Source organism: Hyperolius riggenbachi, chromosome 3, assembly GCF_040937935.1.
Source record: "Hyperolius riggenbachi isolate aHypRig1 chromosome 3, aHypRig1.pri, whole genome shotgun sequence".
Taxonomy (NCBI): Eukaryota; Metazoa; Chordata; class Amphibia; order Anura; family Hyperoliidae; genus Hyperolius; species Hyperolius riggenbachi.
In genome coordinates, this window is record NC_090648.1 from 129,512,244 (window position 1) to 129,531,198 (window position 18,955).

The following is an 18,955-nucleotide window of genomic DNA, read 5'->3' on the forward strand; positions in this document are numbered from 1 at the left end:
ATCACATTATTCTAGCTTGCTGCATGCAGGCTCTGAATTAACGTCTATGTCCAGTCTCCATTGCAGATCACACACATTTTATTGCATGCACTATGTAATGCACCACTGTGAATCCAGCCTAAGAGTGATGCATTCTTTTCACTGACTATGCTTCACTGCACTCGGCGCAATGTGAGGCTAACGTGCAGTGGCGGCTCCAGCTTCAGATTTTTGGGGAGGCTCAAAGGGGGCACAAGGGCTGGCAGACGGGGCTCACTGGGGGGAAATTTGCGGTGCGCAAAGCGCGTCGCGGTGAAAAATGGACGTGGTCATGACGTCATGTGGGTGGGGCTAACTGTAATGTAGTTGTACCAGCTAATGTAGTTACATAAAAAAAAATATGAAGTAAATGCACATAATGACAGACAGCGTTTCCCCAGTATATGCATCTGGGCAGCACGGTGGCGTAGTGGTTAGCTCTCTCGCCTTACAGCGCTGGGTCCCTGGTTCGAATCCCAGCCAGGGCGCTACCTGCAAAGATTTTGTATGTTCGCTCCGTGTCTGCGTGGGTTTCCTCCTGGCACTCCGGTTTCCTCCCACATTCCAAAAACATACGGATACGTTAATTGGCTCCCCCTAAAAATTGGCCCTAGACTACAGTACTTACACTACATAATATAGACATATGGCAATGGTAGGGATTAGATTGTGAGCTCCTTTGAGGGATAGTTAGTGACAATATATATATATACACACTGTACAGTGCTGCGTAATATGTCGGCAGTATATAAATACTAAATAATAATAATAATGCACGTAATGACAGACAGCGTTTCCCCAGTATATGCACGTAATGACAGACAGCGTTTCTCCAGTAAAAGCACATAAGAGACAGCTTTTCACCAGTAAATGCACATAATGAGAGACAGCGTTTCCCCAGTAAATGCATGTAATGAGAGACAGCCTTTCACCAGTAAATGCACGTAATGAGAGACAGCGTTTCACCAGTAAATGCACATAAGAGACAGCTTTTCACCAGTAAATGCGCATAAGAGACAGCTTTTCACCAGTAAATGCATATAAGAGACAGCTTCTCACCAGTAAATGCACATAAGAGACCGCTTTTCACCAGTAAATGCACGTAATGACAGACAGCCTTTAACCAGTTAATGCACATAAGAGACAGCGTTTCACCAGTTAATGCACATAATGTCAGGCAGCGTTTCCCCAGTAAATGCATGTAATGATAGACAGCTTTTCACCAGTAAATGCACATAATGACAGGCAGTCTTTCACCAGTAAATGCACATAATGACAGACAGCCAGTGTCCCCAGTATAGGTAGCCAGGTGTATAGATGTCCCCAGGATATGTAGCCAGGCGTATAGCTGTCCCCAGTATATGTAGTCAGGCTGGTGGTGGTGGGCTGGGGGCCCCAGGGCAGCTCAAGCCTGGTTGGTGGTGGTGGGCTGGGGACTCTAGGGCAGCTCAGGCCTGGATGGTGGTGGTGGGCTGGGGCACCTCAGGCCTGGATGGTGATGGTGGGCTGGGGGCCCTAGGGCAGCTCAGGCCTGGCTGGTGGTGGTGGGCTGGGGGCCCCCCAGGGCAGCTCAGGCCTGGTTGGTGGTGGTGGGCTTGGGGCCCTAGGGCAGCTCAGGCCGGGATGGTGGTGGTGGTGGGCTGGGGCACCTCAGGCCTGGCTGCTGGTGGTGGTGGTGGGCTGGGGGCCCCCAAGGCAGCTCAGATCTGGATGGTGGTTGTGGGCTGGGGGCCCCAGGGCAGCTCTGGCCTGGCTGGTGCGGAAAAAATGGCAGTTGGCTGGCTGGCCACCCACCTTCAGTCTTCCTCCCTCCAATCCTCCTGCTGCTGCTGAGCTGCCTGGCTCCAGTCCGAGTATACCGAGTCCTTGGAGGCTCGGACTTTTGTGCATGCTCCCTGTCTGCTGTGCTGTCCGTGGGTGGTGTGAGTGCTGGCTCTGGCTGGCAGCCAGTCACTCACAGTGACGCAGGCCTGCTCCCTATTCGGCCGTTGGCGGCAACTGAAGCTGCCTGGGCGGGCGAGGCGAGCGCGCTGCACGTGTCACGTGACGCCAGACGTCGTCACGTGACACAAATGTATACGCCAGCAGCCCACCACGAACGTACCCTTGCGTGTCTGCCAGCATCTATGACCCGGGCCGGAGCGGAGACTGATCACTGTCAGTCAGCCAGGCCCTCCTCTAGACAGTCCTCCTCCTCCTTATTTTGCCTGTCTGTGTGAACCGCAAAATAGGAACTTGCAGTGCCTGTTGGGGGGGGCTTTAGGTGGGGCTGATAGGTCGCCAGCTGGGGCTGAAGCCTGGGTAAGCCCCAGCGTGGCGCCGCCACTGCTAACGTGCGGCGTCACTGGCCTGATCTGCTGCATTCCTGTTGTCACAGGGAACGCAACAGCCACTGTGAACGTGGCTCTCCGGTAAGGGCCTGCATTCTTCTGTGCATTTTATTTTATTTTTTTTGCAACACCTCAATGTTACAGCCTTATCTGCATTGACAGTGGCGTAGCAATAGGGGATGCAGAAGTTTATGACTGCACTGGGGCCCTTGGACCACAGTATTAGCTCTTCAATGGTACTATGCTAGTAATGATCACTTCTATATAGGCTTTGAATAGTGGTAATAAAACATTTCCCCTCCTTTGCTTTCACCTCATACTGCGGATGTCCTTGCCAGATATCGTTGTGCCATATAAATATGTATCAAATGCTTGGGGGCCCCATGTAAAACTTGCACTGGGCCCAAAGCTCTTTAGCTATGCCACTGTGCATTTCATTGTAAACTCGCAAGGGCAGGGCTCTAATTCTTTTGTGTCTTGGATTTTGTTACACATTTATTAATATTCATTTTGTCACTGAAGAAGCTAATTCTATACTTTGTACCCATTCTGTTTTTTGGACCAACTCTGTATTTTGTATATTGGTGTAGAGCAGGGGTCAGGAACCTTTTTGGCTGAGAGAGCCATAAATGCCACATATTTTAAAATGTAATTCCGTGAGAGCCATACAATATGTTTCAAACTGGGACAGTGCGCATGCGCAGCAGAAGGCCATGTAGCCCTGTGACCATGGTGATGTGCAAACAGTGGATCCGCAGGGCAGTGGAAGTGTCAGACACATCTTCAGCATCTCTTGGGTTTCAGGAACATCAGCAATTTCCCCGAGAGCCAGAGTGGAGAAATACCAACTAACAGCTTGTACAATTAGCCATCTGACTTAGGGTTTGATTCACTTTGTAGGACAAGATCCCTGAACTTTAACCCTATAGGCTGCTTGTCAAGTGACAGGCAGCCTATTGGGCCAATTAAAGTGCAGGGATCTTGTCCTACTAAGTCACTGGACCTGACAGGATCCTGAGTGGGACAATTGGAGCGGCCGTTAGTTTTGGGGTTAGCGCAAGTAAGTTAGTAGTGCAAGCTACAGCAGTAGCATGCCTACTTTGAAAATTTTACTTGCACTGCCACACTAAGCTGCGCTGCTTGAGCAGTGTAGTTTTAGTGAATCAACCCCTAACTGTGAGCCAGATGTAGCCATCAAAAGAGCCACATCTGGCTCCAGAGCCATAGGTTCCCTACCCCTGGTGTAGAGTGTATTATTTTGTACCCCATGTTTCTTACTTTGCACTGCACCACGGAATTTGTTGGTGCTTTATAATTCAATAATGATAATAGTGTATGAAATTTTCCAGCTCAGATGGGATATGTCACGTTCCTCCACCACCAGGTAACACACAGCAAGTCAGCGCATGATACGCTTGGTGCTACTACCGCTGCAAGTCAGTTACATTTAAATCGCACTTGAATTGCACCGGCGGGCGGCAGACAGGATGCTGAACTGCTAGGCAAGCGCACAGTTAAGCCTCCCGTCTGAAAGAGGCCTTAAAGGGAACCTAAACTGAGAGGGATATGGATGTTTCCTTTTTAATAATACCAGTTGCCTGGCAGTCCTGATCTCTTTGCTTGCAATAGTTGATGAATCACACACCTGAAACAAGCATGCAGTTAATCCAGTCTGACTTCAGTCAGAGCACCTAATCTGCATGTTTGTTCAGGGGCTGTGGATGAAAGTATTAGAGACACAGGATCAGCAAGAGAGTCAGGCAACTGGTATTATTTTAAAAGGAAAAATCCACATCCTTCTCAGTTTAGGTTCCCTTTAATCAGAACTGTGATTTCCAGCATGACCACACAGAGGGCTGGGACCCGCTACACGTCATTTGCACAGCAATTTTAGCTAATTCCTTAAAAAAAAAATTGCTATTTTGTTTTCATTCCCTAAAAGTAAATAACTCCAATTTCCAAAAATACTGCAGCCCAATCACAAACCAGCATTGAAAGAACTGACGATTTTGGCAGTAGAACTCCATGGCAGTTGCACTTTGCCAATTGCCAAGCACTGTAAGGCCTGGAACCCACTAAAAAGCAAAATCGCTCGCGATTTGTGATAGCGTTTTGCAAGCAATTTTGGGAGCGATTTCCCTGCTCCTATACAATTCATTACCATGGAAACGCTCCCAAAATGGTGCATGTACTGCAATTCCAATTTCCTTAATCGCAATTGCTCTAGTGGAATCTGTCCCATCCATTTACATAGGCAGAGCGTTTAGGGAACTCGCTAGCAATTGAAAGCGCTCACTAAACAAACAAAAAACGCTCTAGTGGGTTCCAGGCCTAAAAGTGCTTGTAGTGAGCCCTGGTTGTATAGGCAATGAGTTGACTTGCAGTATAGTGTGATATCACCCTTAGAGCATAAATTAAAACTGTAAATGTAGGATGGAATTCAAAGATCAAAGTGTCAAGAAAAACACTAATAAATTATTGTATTCTATTAAACAGAAATGTCATTTTAATTATGAGTTATACCCTTCCCGTTTGAACAAACACATACCTTTGCTAAATTCACTCACATTATCTAGACCATATATCGGTTTGTCTCTAGGACTCAATTTCCACACTACGTCCGACGCTTTGAACTATGGTTATTAAGGTTCTCTTTCATCCAGATGATGACAGATTAAGTAGCAAGAAGGAAAAATCCATCTAGACTTAAAGAGAAGTGGTGAGCTTGAAATTCAGTGTTGAATGCAAATTTCCATGGACCTGAAACGAAGTTGATCAAACCCAGTGCCAGCCTACTTTAGGGGCCCCAGCAGGAATCCTCATAGGAGAATTCAGCTAACGTAATTGGGTAGACGGCCGTCCTCTCAAACTGCTAGGTTTCCAATGGGTTGCAGTAAACTATGCCCACACAATTTGCCCAATCAGAATGCTTTGTGCTGTAGGAGGGTACTGTGATCGTTTCCTGAACGGTTCCCTATGAAGTGTACTGCTGGGTCCCCTAAAGTAGACTAGCACCAAATCCAGTGACTGCTGGTTAATTCACTAGCTGATTACTGGATTTTTTGGACTATAAGGCCCAGTTCACATTAGCATTTGCCAACGGAACCGGCCATACGGTTCCGTGGTCCGTTCCGCCGAGCGGACGAAAAAATGCTGCAGGACCCAATTTTCCGGACCGTTTCGCTCAGGGTTTGCAGAATATAGGAACCAATGAAAACGGATGTTTTACAGCACACTGGCTGTAGAACGGACTGTTTTCACCAGATCCAGCTGGCCTGATCCTTATGTCCGGTTCCGTAAAAAAACGCTAATGTGAGCCGGGCCTAAGACTCACTTTTTCTCCCCTAAGTGTGTGTGTGCGTGTGGGGGGGGGAATTCTCTGTGTATTATAGTCCAAATACAGGGAGTTCCTGACTTGTGAACGCGTGCCGATGAGAACCTCCAATCTGCCGCAATGTAAGGGACTCCCTGTACTGTGCCCCAGCAGAGGACGACACAGGGGGGACAAATGGAGGACCCACAGGGGCATAGAGGAGGACACAAAGGAGCATAGGAGAGGACACAAGCTGTACAAAGGGTGCATAATTTACAAGATGCCCCTTCACCATGGATGCACCAGGTTTAGTATACATTTTTCGCCTGTTTTTTTTTTCATCTAAACCTAGGTGTGCCTTATGGTCAAGGGCGTCTTATAGTCCAAAAAATACATTAATTAGCAGCTACTGGATTTGATAAGCTCTGTTTGAGACCCATGGAAATATGCATGCAAAGTTGACTTTAAAGCTCATTCTTGTTTCCAAGTAATCTAAGATAGTGTTTCACTAACTGTTCAAATTAGTGGTAAAACACCTCGGAATTATTCAAGAAGTTGAATTGTACTTTCATGTTTAAGTATTTTGAAAATGGTCTTTAATTTGGCACATTAAAGCATATCTCTCCCCCCCCCCCCCCCCCCCCACACACACTTGATGTAAAAGCCCCATAGGAATGTCATTGCATCACATTGCAATTGTGAGGATATTGTCCACTGCAATGCAATGGACTTTAAGGGCCCGTTCACATCACAAACGCGGACGGCCACGCACGCGGAACGCAACGCATGCAAACGCACGCCATCCGCGTTTGCGTGCGTTGCTGATCCCATCACTGAAAAGTGAATGGGACAGCCGCGCGTTTTTGCAAATTCTGCGTGCAGCATGCGTTCCCGGACTGCACAGGCCTGGAACGCATGTAGTGTGAACATCAGACAGTGCACTCTATGCACTGTCTGATGTCGTGAGTGTCGGCCTCCTGCAAGTGTTTCCAAAACGCGGCTGGAAACGCGTGCAGTGTGAACGGGGCCTAAGTGTTAAAGGAAACTAAACCTGGTACACACAATTATGATTTGCCAATCACTGCCCAATTTTAACTCTTCCATGTAGCATGAGGGTTTACCTACACAATCTGCTCATAGTATTCATTATCTGCATAAATCTCATACTACATGGCATTGGTAAAATTGGTCAGTGACCAGCCTTTCATAATTAAAAGTGTGTACCAGGTTTAAACTTACAAAGTCATCAAACAGGGGTGTAAGCAGGGCCGGATTTCTGGGAAGGCCATGGCGATAAAAATCAGATAAGATCAGAAGGGCGGCAGGACTTGGAGAGAGAAGAGGTCATATGTCAAAGTAAAAAACCTCTTCTAGTCCCGCAGCGCAGCCAGCGCCCTGCATTAACAGATGAAATCCAGAGTTCCCCAATCCCTGCATCTCTCTCTCACTTTCTGATGTGTTATGACAATCAGCATCTGCTGTCACCTGATAATCTTTTCCTCTGTATGATGGACATATAAGTCAATGTGAGAAATTCCAGAGATTTACATTACAAAGCAGATAGAACTAAAGGCCCATACACACGTCGGATTTCCGCGAACGGGTCGTTTGAACGTCCCGTCCTTCGCCTGCTAAATCGGGCGTGTGTACAGACTGTCGTTCTCTTGATAAGAGTGAGTTTGAGCGATTCGCCGGGCGGATTGCTCAAACTCACTCTTATCAAGCGAACGACAGTCTGTACACACGCCCGATTTAGCGGGCGAACGACGGGACGTTCAAACGACCCGTCGTTCGCGGAAATCCGACGTGTGTATGGGCCTTAAGTTCCGCTGAGTTTTAATGCAGGCATTCCCAATCAGTGAGATCTGCTAGTTTCTTCACTTTCTCATTTACAGCTGTTACACTCTTATCTCTACCTAAATTTATGGCTTTTAGGTTTTTTTTCTTCCCAGCCAGCAGTGGTCTCTTCTCTTCCTTAGTTAACTTTTTCCTGACTCATTTTCTGTCCTTCAGTTCCTACCATCTATGAGAACTGCAGGAATAAAAATGCTGTTTGCTTCCCTTTCATTGCTAAACTGTCACTTTAAAGGACACCTGAGCTGTTACTACCTCTATGCTAGTGTGTATAGTTTGGCATCCTTCTCCTTTTCGTGTAGTAGTAAAGCATTGTACCATCTTAGCCATCAGCGGAAGCAGAGAGTTTTGAATCAGGATGATACCATTTATTGGTTTAAAAGAAAAAGCGTTAGCTTTCTGCTAATAAGCCTTCTTCAGACTTTGTTCATGCATACTGTCAATATGTTAGAGCACACCACCATATGTACATTCAGCGTTCAAAAGAGGCATAGATTTTTCAGCAAATATAAATAAATGTCATTCAGATGCTTTAAAGTGGAGCTGAACTCTTGCACAGGACAGAATGAAGACAGAAATGTACCATGTAGGTCTTTAGAGAGCCTGTCTAAAGTTATTTCTACCCTGTGTCACCTCACTGCCACAACAATTAAGCTTATTTGAAAGCACAGGATGTTAACAATATGTCTGCTTCTATGAAAGCAGGAAGTAGACACACTGCAGATGTATTGCAGGATTTATATCAGCTGTAACAAAAAAAAAAAGTTTTTCTTTAAAGAGAACCTGAACTGAAAATAAAAGTCAAAACAAACATACACAGGTCATACTTTTCTACCGATGTTTGCTCATCAATCTCTTTCTCCTCTCCTGCGCCCTGTTTGTCCACTGTGATTGATGGAATTCTCTGTCCTCCATCTTGAAAATGGCTATTACCCCATAACAGCTTCCTGGTCAGCATACTGTTAAACTGTAATATCGCCCACTTGAGCCATAGGGAAACATGGACATTAACTTGCACATTCAGTTGTAAGTGACAGCTGCTGATAAATAACTGACTAATCTTGTCAGAACTGGAAGGGATCACTATAAGAAGAAAATGGTGAAATTCTGAGAGGAACTGATGGCGATGTAAGTATAATAATATTCATTTGCAGCTGCATCATTTGTTTATTTTAAATCATTTTACTCAGTTCAGGTTCCCTTTAAAAGGTTATGCTGTTGCATATATTTTAGAGCAGAGAGGAAGTTCTGAGTTCAAGTCCACTCGAATTACAACAGAACATCCAAAGTGGGTCTTTGCTACTTACCTGTTCTCCCTGTAATTTCCCGCTCCTGCCCAGATGTGCACAGCAACCGAGGCTGGTACAGTGTTATGCATTCTTGACAAGTACCGGTCATACATCAGCGTAATTTCTCAAGTATGCATGCCCAGAACACTATCAGCTGCTGTGCACATTTGGGCAGGAGCACAAATTACAGGATTTGTTGAATGGGGGGCAGAGCAGCACAACTGGGTACTTTTCAGTTGGCCAGGCGCATCCACTAGTTGACGGTAAAACTCCAGCGATCGCTGGAAGCAGAGTTACAGCTTTCCCTACTATCCATGGCGGCCTGGAGGGGGAATAGTAATTAACGCCACCTAGTGGTTGCGCCCGGTTAATGGAACAATACCCACAATTGAAATGAGCCCATTCAAACCAGTGATTGCTAGAGTGTTAGACAGAATTGGTGACAGCAGGCCTAGGGCACTGGAAAGCAAAGCAGCAGGGAAAATTGCCATTTTTCTATGGCGGACATAGCTGGAGGGGGAGCGGGGACGGGGGGGAACCCAGTTGTGGGAGGGGGATGTGCCGCTTCCCCCCTTCCAGGCTGCTACCCCCTCAGGCATACCTGGAACACCTATGGGGGTGACAGAGGAGAGAAGCAGGCATTAGGCAATCCGGATATCCCTCTGTTTCTGTGTAGTGGGAGATCCGTTTTTGCATTGCCTGCCACTACCCCTTAGTGTATCTGGGCTGCTAGAAGTCCCATCCAGGGTCCATGGAGTCCCAACAAATCCAGACCCACCGGTCAAATTTGCAAGCCGGCTTGCCCACGGATCCGTTTAACTGGGTGAAAAAGGCTGCTATTTTTAACAATGGTATCCGTGGTTTCGGTTTTGGTCCGGGCCCAAAAAACGGAGCCATGGATACATTTTAACAGCAAGTGTGAATTGGCCCTTACTCAAGTTCTTCATGGTATGAATGACTAGGGTTGTGTCAGGGGCGTGGATGAAAGCGTCCCTCTTTTGTATCTCAGAAAGTTGGGAGGTATGCTAAGGGCCCTTCTCATCTAAACTACCAATCAGGATGCCTGCATAAAGTTCTGTTTGATCATCTCCAGTTTCGTTTCCATCCCAACCACTGCACTGAAACTGCTCTAAGGTGACTAATGACTTACTAATTGCTGAATCCAAATCCCACTTCTCCATACGACTTCTTATAAACCTGTCTTCAATAGAGAGGACTATTGAGATTACAATTTGTCTGATTTCATGCAAAGTTTTTCTTTAACTCATATGCAGCTTGGAATTAATATTCTGTAAATCAGCAGAAGCTGCATTCAATTCGTACAGTATGAGGCCTGGGGCCCACAGAAGCCATTTCAGCCATGTTTTTTTATTCCAAAAGCGCTAGGCTAATGAAAGTGAACTTAGGAGAATTCATAGAAGTGATTGCAATTTCCCCAAATCGCAATTGCAAGCCCTGCAATACTTTTGGAGAATTTGCGCTCCAATACAAGGTGTAGGATTGCCCAGGGCAGGTTCTAGCAAACTTTGGAGGCTGCTCCTTTGGCAGCTGTGCTGGCACCAGATCAACCAATCACAGCTGCCAGTGGCGTAGCTAAGGAACTGTGGGCCCCGATGCAAGTGTTACATTGGGGCCCCCCAAGCACTCTATACATAACAATTGATACGGCGCACCAAAACCTGCCAATGGCAACTACAGTGTCAGAGGTGCAAGAAGGGGGTGGGGAACAGCTTGTTTATGATGATCACTATTCAAAGTATCTATAGAAGTGATTATTCTGAGCACAGGACCAATAGAGAGCTAATACTGCAGTTGAGGGAGGGCCCTTCGGGGCCCCTCTGGCCCAAGGGCCCCGATGCGGTCGCTACCTCTGCAACCCCTATTGCTATGCCCCTGACAGCTGCCCTCTGCTCCTTTTGCTAATTGGTGTTGATGACCTTGCGGGCAGGACCATGGCACCTTCTTTGGGCCAATCACTGCATTCAATCAGTAGCAGTGATAGATCAGATGTCACTGCTACTGATCAAGCGCAGTCATTGGCCCAATGACATTGCTGTGGTCCCGCCAGGGATGGGGTTTTACCATAGCATGCCTGGATGAGGTATATATTGACAACTCACCTGCTTATGTCATCATAGAGAAGGGTGGCAATTGCCACCAGTCAAATGAGGACGAGGATTCAGGGATGCGTGAATGAGGAGGGTTGTGTATGTGTGCCATGAAGGAGTGTGGGAGAGCAGAGTAGAGGCAGGCGCCAGGTGGACCAAACTGATTGCCAAATGCTGCCCCCTATCGTTTGCTGCCTGAATCACTTGATGCCGGTGACTTCACAGTAGGTCCATCCCTGGGATTGCCGCAAAATTGCTTTTGAAATCAATGTACAAAAAGATTTTGCAACAATTTTACTACCTGGGTAAGACCCCCCCCCCCCCCCCCTTAAAAAAAAAAAAAAAAAAAAACCAACAACACCTAAATAAAAAAAATCCTTTGAGATCACACACACACACACACACACACACACAAAACACACCAGAAAACACCACAAACCTCAAACTACAGATTCAGACCTGGGGCCCACTGCAAGTACACTGCAACAAAAGCCAGAAAATCTTGCAATTCCTTAATCACCACTAGTCTCCAGTCCGTGTGAGTAGGAGCCATTTTGATTGATGTAATGCTAGTTTAAACTGATTGGCTACCTGCTGATTGACTATGCTATATATATGCTCGAGTGAGACATTGTTATGTGTATTTGACATACAGCAACAGCTTGATAAAGCGGTATTCACCAAGAAACGTTGCATTTTATTGCTGTAATCCACTGATTCAATAAAAGCAAATAAATTACATTGGATGGGGCCGGCTATTTCCTACAACTGAGTAACTGATCTGGAGTGCTGCTGGATCCAAGACGAGGCACATCCGCAACTGGCAACTGGTTGGACGCTCCACAATACTTTTATCACCGCTATGTTTATCAACATTTTTAATTTTTTTTAAATCCCACTTGTGCAGATGTTGTGGAGCGCGGCTATAATAAAATTGCTTTGTAGAGGGATCATTAAATAGAGAACTACACATGAAGTCATAAAGAGTACAATTTATTTTTTCTAGCAAGACTGGCAAGGACACATAATGTACGTATATAAAGCATTTTCCTGAACTTGTGTAGGGATAGGAGATTGTATCAGTCTTCCCCGCCGCAGAGCTTCAGCAGCACCTTCCTGTAGTCACCGGAGCAGTCTCCCTGCAAACAAGGACAAAGTCATACAAGGACTTCCATTATAACAGCAGAAAATGGCACAGTGACCCTTACAAAGGGCCGCATTTGGTTTTTGTATGTTAGAAAACAGCACGGTGCCGAAACATTACATAAACACTTTATGCATAGCGGTAAATTATCCTGGGCTGATTTAATAATCTGCCCATACACAGAGGACCCTGCTGTGAAAAACTCAGCAAGCCTTTTTTATTTTACCTGACTTGCAGACCTGCGTTTAGTGGGAACAGCAAGGCGTGCTGCGTGTGTCAGCAGAGAGGAGATCCTCCGCTGTGTCCCTGCGCTGCCTTTGTGACACCCAAACTGACTTGTAAAGGACACTGTCTTCAAACTATTACAACTAGACCACAAAAGAATTGAAACCAGACTTTACACAGCAGAGAAAGAAAGTTAAGGTAAGCACGGACTAAACCCAATCACAGGATAGAGTTAGATAAAGATCACGGTGATCAATTTATGTAGTTTTTAAATGCTTATAATGCTTGATACACTAGGACTGACCAGTCAAAGACCTGGGCACTGTTTCAAATAAGTGTTTGTTTTTGTAGTTTGTCCCGACTTTAGGTCTACAAGTCTAAAAACCCATACCCACCTCGTTATTTTTCCGATGATTGGCAATTTTTTGAGGGACAAGCGGTCATTTCCGCGATCACCCAACATGGGTACAGACGCATGATCACGTGGATGTTGCTTAGCGTTGCATGGCAGATTGAATTGATTGGAGTCTCTTTCACGCCTGTCAAGTAACATTGCACATACCCGCCTAACAGAAGATGGATCAGGAAGCCCTAGTTGTCAGGGAGACATCACTGGATCCATCTTCCTTGTTGCTGGGGTAAGTATTCAGCTTAAGTGCTGCGGTTTCACTGCATCTGTTTTTGGTGGTACTCAGTGCATGGGAAGAGAGAGAGAGGAATGTTGTATGTTAGTACTCCTCAGTGCATGAAAAGAGGGGGAGGCTGAGGAAGGTCGTATGTTAGTACCCCTCAGTGCATGAAAAGAGGGGGAGGCTGAGGAAGGTCGTATGTTAGTACCCCTCAGTGCATGAGAAGAGGGGGAGGCTGAGGAAGGTCATATGAGTACTCCTCAGTGCATTACCGACTACTCTGCTCCATCAACATGCGCCACAGTCGATCGTACATAATCACTCATGTTTGTACAGATATCGATTGTTTCAGTTAATTGCACCTCAGACGTCACTTCTGCATTATCCATCAATTCCTTCTTTCTTGAATTGTTCATATGTATATACAGATTGTTCAATTAAGATCGCTAATCTTCGTTGGTCAACGTTTATTTAGACCAAGCTTTGTCTGACGTGTGTATGTACCTTTAGTCTCTGGCCCAGCCCTTTCTTCAGAGGTGTTTTATGACTACAATCAGATGAGAACTCATTTCAATCAGCAGGGATTTACCACAGATTTACTTCATTCAGAAATGAGGGTCACAGACACAGCACAGATCATTTAAAAATGGACCCTAAGCTATAGCTAGAATAAAAAAAATGTCACTTACCTTGGGCGTCCTTCAGCCCACTGTAGGCCCCGAGGTGTCCTCCTGGCTCCTGTCCGTGTCCCTCCGGCGGCTCCCGTTACCGGCGACTCTTCCTGGATCTACACGCTGTGTCAACACGGCGCCCAGTGTAACAGGTCTGCGCATGCGCGCTTTAGCGGTAAAAAACCGTGCATGCGCAGCCCTATCACCACGGTTGCCATTACGACACGTAGCAGCCGGCATGATGACAGAGTGTGAAGATCCAGGAAGAGTCTCCCGACACCTGGCCTGGGCGTCGCCGGTAACGGGAGCCGCCGGAGGGACACAGACAGGACAACGTCGGGGGACCTCGCGGCCTGTGGTGGGCTGGAGGAGGCCCAAGGTAAGTGAAATTTTTTATTCTAGCTACAGCTCAGGGTCCCTTTAAAAAGCAGCTTGTTTATAACAGTTGCTGGATCAAATAAAATAAATGTCAAGTAATAAACCGGCTATTAAACGGTAACATTACAAGCATCCCCGTCCTTGAACCTGATAGACATAAGCATGCTTCTGCCTGACTAGCCGTGTATAGAGCTCTCACCTTGATGAAAGAATGCAGAGATTTTCCATACATCTTCTTGAACTCGGAGCGGATTTCCAACATGTCAATTTCACAGCGAGAAACCATCACTCTGATAAGTGTGCTGTCATCGGTGCCCAGGCCCTGAGACATGAAAAATGGGTTATATATTACTACAACCAAAATAGATCATGTGCCCAGCTGGAATGTATGCTGAATGCAAATAACCACACAGAAACCGGGAGCAATGCTACAATTGTTACAAATAAGGAAAACAGCGCTAGAAGCTCACTGATAGTATTGTAAAGCCACAGCCAAAGTTCAGTTCTTTCAGATAAACTCCTCTTCATATGTAGATCATACACTTCAGTGCAGACTAATAATCCTCCACCACACCAGATAATAAGAACGCTTACCAAACCATATCAGCCCCAAGTTATAAGGTCTAATAAGGCTCAGAATGGCAGAGTCTGCTGTCTGGCTCCAGCTCTCTGCTCTCCTTAGCATTATCCCTGCCCTGAGCAGGCAGCAGTGCTGTAATAAATGCCAAGTGTGGCTTCTGCTCCTCTCTGCATTTGTCACATGTGGTTCAGCTCTACTGGAGCTCAGAAGCACATCTTTCAGCAAGCAGGAAGAATCCTGGGCCTGGCCTGGGGACTGTGACACTGACACCACATCCTCTGAGGAGTCACTAAAGCGATGCAAAGCCGACAAGACTACGTGGTGATTTTTTAATCTTCAATAGAAAGAGAACAGTGTGACTAACTGCATCAACCACACTTTACACTGCACTGTGATCTGATAGGAGTTCTGCCTCTAACTTTAAAGAATTACAATTGACCTGTACCTAGATGGCTTTCATTGCAGGTTCACTCTAAAGAGGGACTGCAGTAATACACAATAATCTCTTATACATTATTTATTAGTATTTGCGCATTGTAAAAGGTTTCCTTAGCTTGATTTACATTCTGAAATGTATCACTGGTGGAGACATTAGTCCTGCCAGGTGATCTGGAAGGAAAATATCGAAACCGGTCGTGTGTACCTCTGTGTGCTCCCAATACAGTTTGATTGCTGAGCCATTTGTGTGCAGTCTCCAATTTTGTTTGTTTCCAGTGCATGCAGGAGTGGTGTCCCTGCTGGATTCTGGCATCGGCAGTCTGACCTATAATGCATAGGTCAGGTGGAAAGTGTGTGATTTTCTTCTGTGGATCTGTATGGAATGTTTATTTACTGAGACTTCTATGCACACAGAGGGAGATATTGCTTGCTTGGCAGTTTAAAAAAAAGCCATTATTTTCCACAAAGCAACAAGGTTCACAGACAGCACACGGTAGGAGAGTTTCAACCACAATATCAGCCATACAGATGTCCTTTATGATCAGATTTTTTGTAGGAAAGGGGATATCTGTGGGCAGCACGGTGACATAGTGGTTAGCGCTCTTGCCTTGCAACGCTGGGTCCCCGGTTTGAATCCCAGCCAGGTCAACATCTGCAAGGAGTTTGTATGTTCTCCAGTGTAAGCGTGAGTTTTCTCCGGGCACTCCGGTTTCCTCCCACATCCCAAAAACATACAGATAAGTTAATTGGCTTCCCCTAAATTGGCCCTAGACTATGATACCTACATAACACAATATAGACATATGACTATGGTAGGGATTAGACTGTGAGCTCCTCTGAGGGACAGTTAGTGACAAGACTATATATACTCTGTAAAGCGATGCGGAAGATGTTGGCGCTATATAAATACTAAATAATAATAAAAATAATAATAATCTGCTACTGATTGGGATGAAGCTCAATCTTGGGTTAAAGTTTCTCATCCCCTCCTGGTTTGGGTTGGGAGCGGTGCTGCCCACCACTGTGAAAATGCTACCAGATAGAGTACGAATCCCACAGGACTACAGTCTGAAACAGCACAGTGAATATTAGTAAACACAACAACCACCCCCCAACAAAAAGATTTTTAACAAGCCATTTTTTAACTAAATTATAACTAGAACAACTTCTATAGGCCATGGGTCCCATCAAAATGTTGCTATGGTATGTGGTCCTGGTTTCACCTCTGAGTGCCCGGCCTACAGACTAACTGGCTGCAAATTAACTTGTGAGCAGGAGCCTCTCAGGACTATGAACTCTAGCAGTGCTTGCAACATGCCTGAATGTAGTGCTGTCACCATTACTTCTGCCTTAGGAGACCAGGGTTCCAATCTAGGCTCCACCTGTTTAGTAACCAGCACCTATTCTGTGAGGAGACCTTGGGCTATAGAGCACACCCTAGTAATGTTCTGTGTCTTGTCGATAAAGATCCAGCTGACCTGCACCACAGCACTGCCATGCCCCCATAAGCAATCTCTACCCTCCCCTCACCATGCCAGGTAAAGACCTGGCATGGTGAGGGGAGGGTAGATAAATTGCATATGGGGGCATGGCAGTGCCGTGGTGCAAATCAAACCACTGCAATATGAACAGCATCCCATGATCCTTTAGCACCTCAGGAAAGGCATAACAGCCAGCTATGTATTTAGATAATCCAATAAATGAAAGCCATCGCAACATACTAAAGCTTTTTAATGGATAATAATATGTAGCAGGCATGCCAAGTACTCCCCAGTACAGTGTAAGTGTTATTAATTTTCCACTCATATTACTGAAACAAGCACGCTGTACCCAGAAGGATCGCATCAATGACGTTCACATTCTCATTACAGAGTCTCAGCTGCTTCAGCCCAGCTTTGGGTTCTGAGAAGATAGTTACAGCCTTGGAGAAAGCGGCAGTTACTGTATATCCTGTGCAGAGTGTTCATATATTAGGATCTCTAGAGATGCCTGCGCTTTTCTCCTGTATTGAATTTGCTCACGGATGTAAGATGCAATAAAAGATTTAATTTAGCAGCAAACAACTCACCTTCATGGATTTATATAATCTTTCAGCAAAGTAGCCCGGCTTGCTCCTCATGCATTTCACTGCAAGAGAAAATACAGAATGGATTACAAGGAAAGCTGAAATCTAAACAACATTAATGCCAGATGACAGGGTAACAGATAGAAAGCCCATCTGGGTAGAATATATAGCGCACCAAGTAAATATTTCATGGCCAGCAGCCTGCGCCCTTCCTATTTATATATGTTCGGTGTCACTATTATCTCCAGGAAATAAATCACAGTATGGGAAGAAGAAGCTGGTCAATAGCACATCACAAATCAATCCTTTTCTCATGGGGCCTTCTATACATTATCTGCTCAGCTGTTGCATTTTTGCTATGTTGAATAATAATTCACATGCAGTAAAGATGGAAGAACGTTGGTCTATTAAAAAGTAGCCAAATACGGTAAACCCACAAATACCCCCATCATCCTAAACATTACCCTGGCGTTCTATTAAGATCGCCAGGGTGGCCTCGCAGCAGTATTTGATTTTTTTTTTTTTAATCATGTAGCTAGCCTGGCGCTAGCTACACGATTTCCCCCCCTCCCTGCTGAATCCCTCCCACCCTTCCGATCGCCGCCGGCAATCAAACCTACCAGGAAATCCCGTTCTGAACGGGATTTCCTTTAGGGCTTCCCCCGTCGCTATGGCAATGAACGGAATGACGTCGTGACGTCACAGGGAGTCCCGGTCCCCCCCTTAGAGTCCCTCGTCCATACCGCTAAGAAGGTTGACAACCGAGATGACATGAGGAGATAGATATGTGTATGTACAGTGACTGACACACACACACACACACTTTTTTCCTTTCTCTGCTTGAAAGAGTAAAAGATCAGGCATGCAAGTGTCAGTTTCTATCTGGATCAGACTATAGAATAGCCCTCACTGATAAGGAATTACAGCTATAAAATAAATGGCTTCCAGGAGCAGAAGAGAGATAAAAACGGGCAATAATACATAGATTTGAGCTCTAGCATACTTCAATAAAGGCATCATTGAGCAGACAGTGAAACAGTAAAAACTTAAAATCTAGATTTAAATATAAAATAAAACTGTGGGATATCTAAAAGTCATTTTTACCAGAAGGAGGATAGATAAAATTGTTTTTCTCATCAGTTTATTTTCTCCTCGGATGTCCTTTAAAGGTGCTCATACATCTAGACATGTATTGGCAGATAGACTGACAAATCCCTCTCTAAATCGGTAAGAGATCTGTTGGCAGCCCATACAACGTAGACCAATTCACAATCGATTTCATCATTAAATCTATCAGGCATCGACCTCACGATGCTACCATTTCTGTCTGTCTGCCCCATAATTCAAATACACCCCCCCCCCCACCCCATGCATTGTGAATCTCACCTGTCTAGTTGCTGCAACTCCAGGTCTCCTGTGCTGGCTCCCCCGAGCACTCCTGTCACATGGATCCACCACGTGGCGGTGCGTATAACACGTGGCACGTGAGTGATGCCCCACCAGGCGTGCGTGGTGCCACTCGGGGGTGACTGTGAGTCGCGAGATCTGAGCTAATGAGATTTTACATTGCAAGGGCAGTGGGGGGGGGGGGGGGGGGGCATTTACACCTGGAAGTGGGCAGGTAGGCAGTGGCTGTCGCAGTATCGAATGCCATTACTGCTGCATGTACGATCGACCACATCAGACCAACAACTTTCCAGTGTGTACAATCAATGCATTCAACAGATTTCATCAAGAAATCAGTTGGATCATCGATCGGCATGCTTGTTGCAGCACTGATTTTTTGTTTGTCAATGGAGACTCAAAAATCGGTATATGTATGGCCACCTTAACACTTCTAGCTAATATTATGTAGGTCCCTCTTGTGCTGCTAAAACAGCTCTGGCCCAACAAGACATGGACTCCACAAGACC

General features: G+C 45.7%; 1 protein-coding gene across 2 annotated transcripts in view; it reads right to left on the minus strand.

Annotated features, from left to right (window-relative positions):
* Window positions 1–11,889: 11,889 nt before the first annotated feature.
* Window positions 11,890–18,955, minus strand: part of ANXA4 (annexin A4) — a 103,479-nt gene continuing 96,413 nt past the window's right edge. For both annotated transcript variants that reach the window (XM_068274934.1, XM_068274935.1), the window contains exons 11-13: window positions 17,046–17,104; window positions 14,159–14,281; window positions 11,890–12,051 (exon numbers count right to left, since the gene is read on the minus strand). In XM_068274934.1, coding sequence (XP_068131035.1) covers window positions 11,992–12,051; window positions 14,159–14,281; window positions 17,046–17,104 — 242 coding nt within the window. In that variant the 3' untranslated portion in view covers window positions 11,890–11,991. The remainder of the gene's footprint in view (window positions 12,052–14,158; window positions 14,282–17,045; window positions 17,105–18,955) is intronic.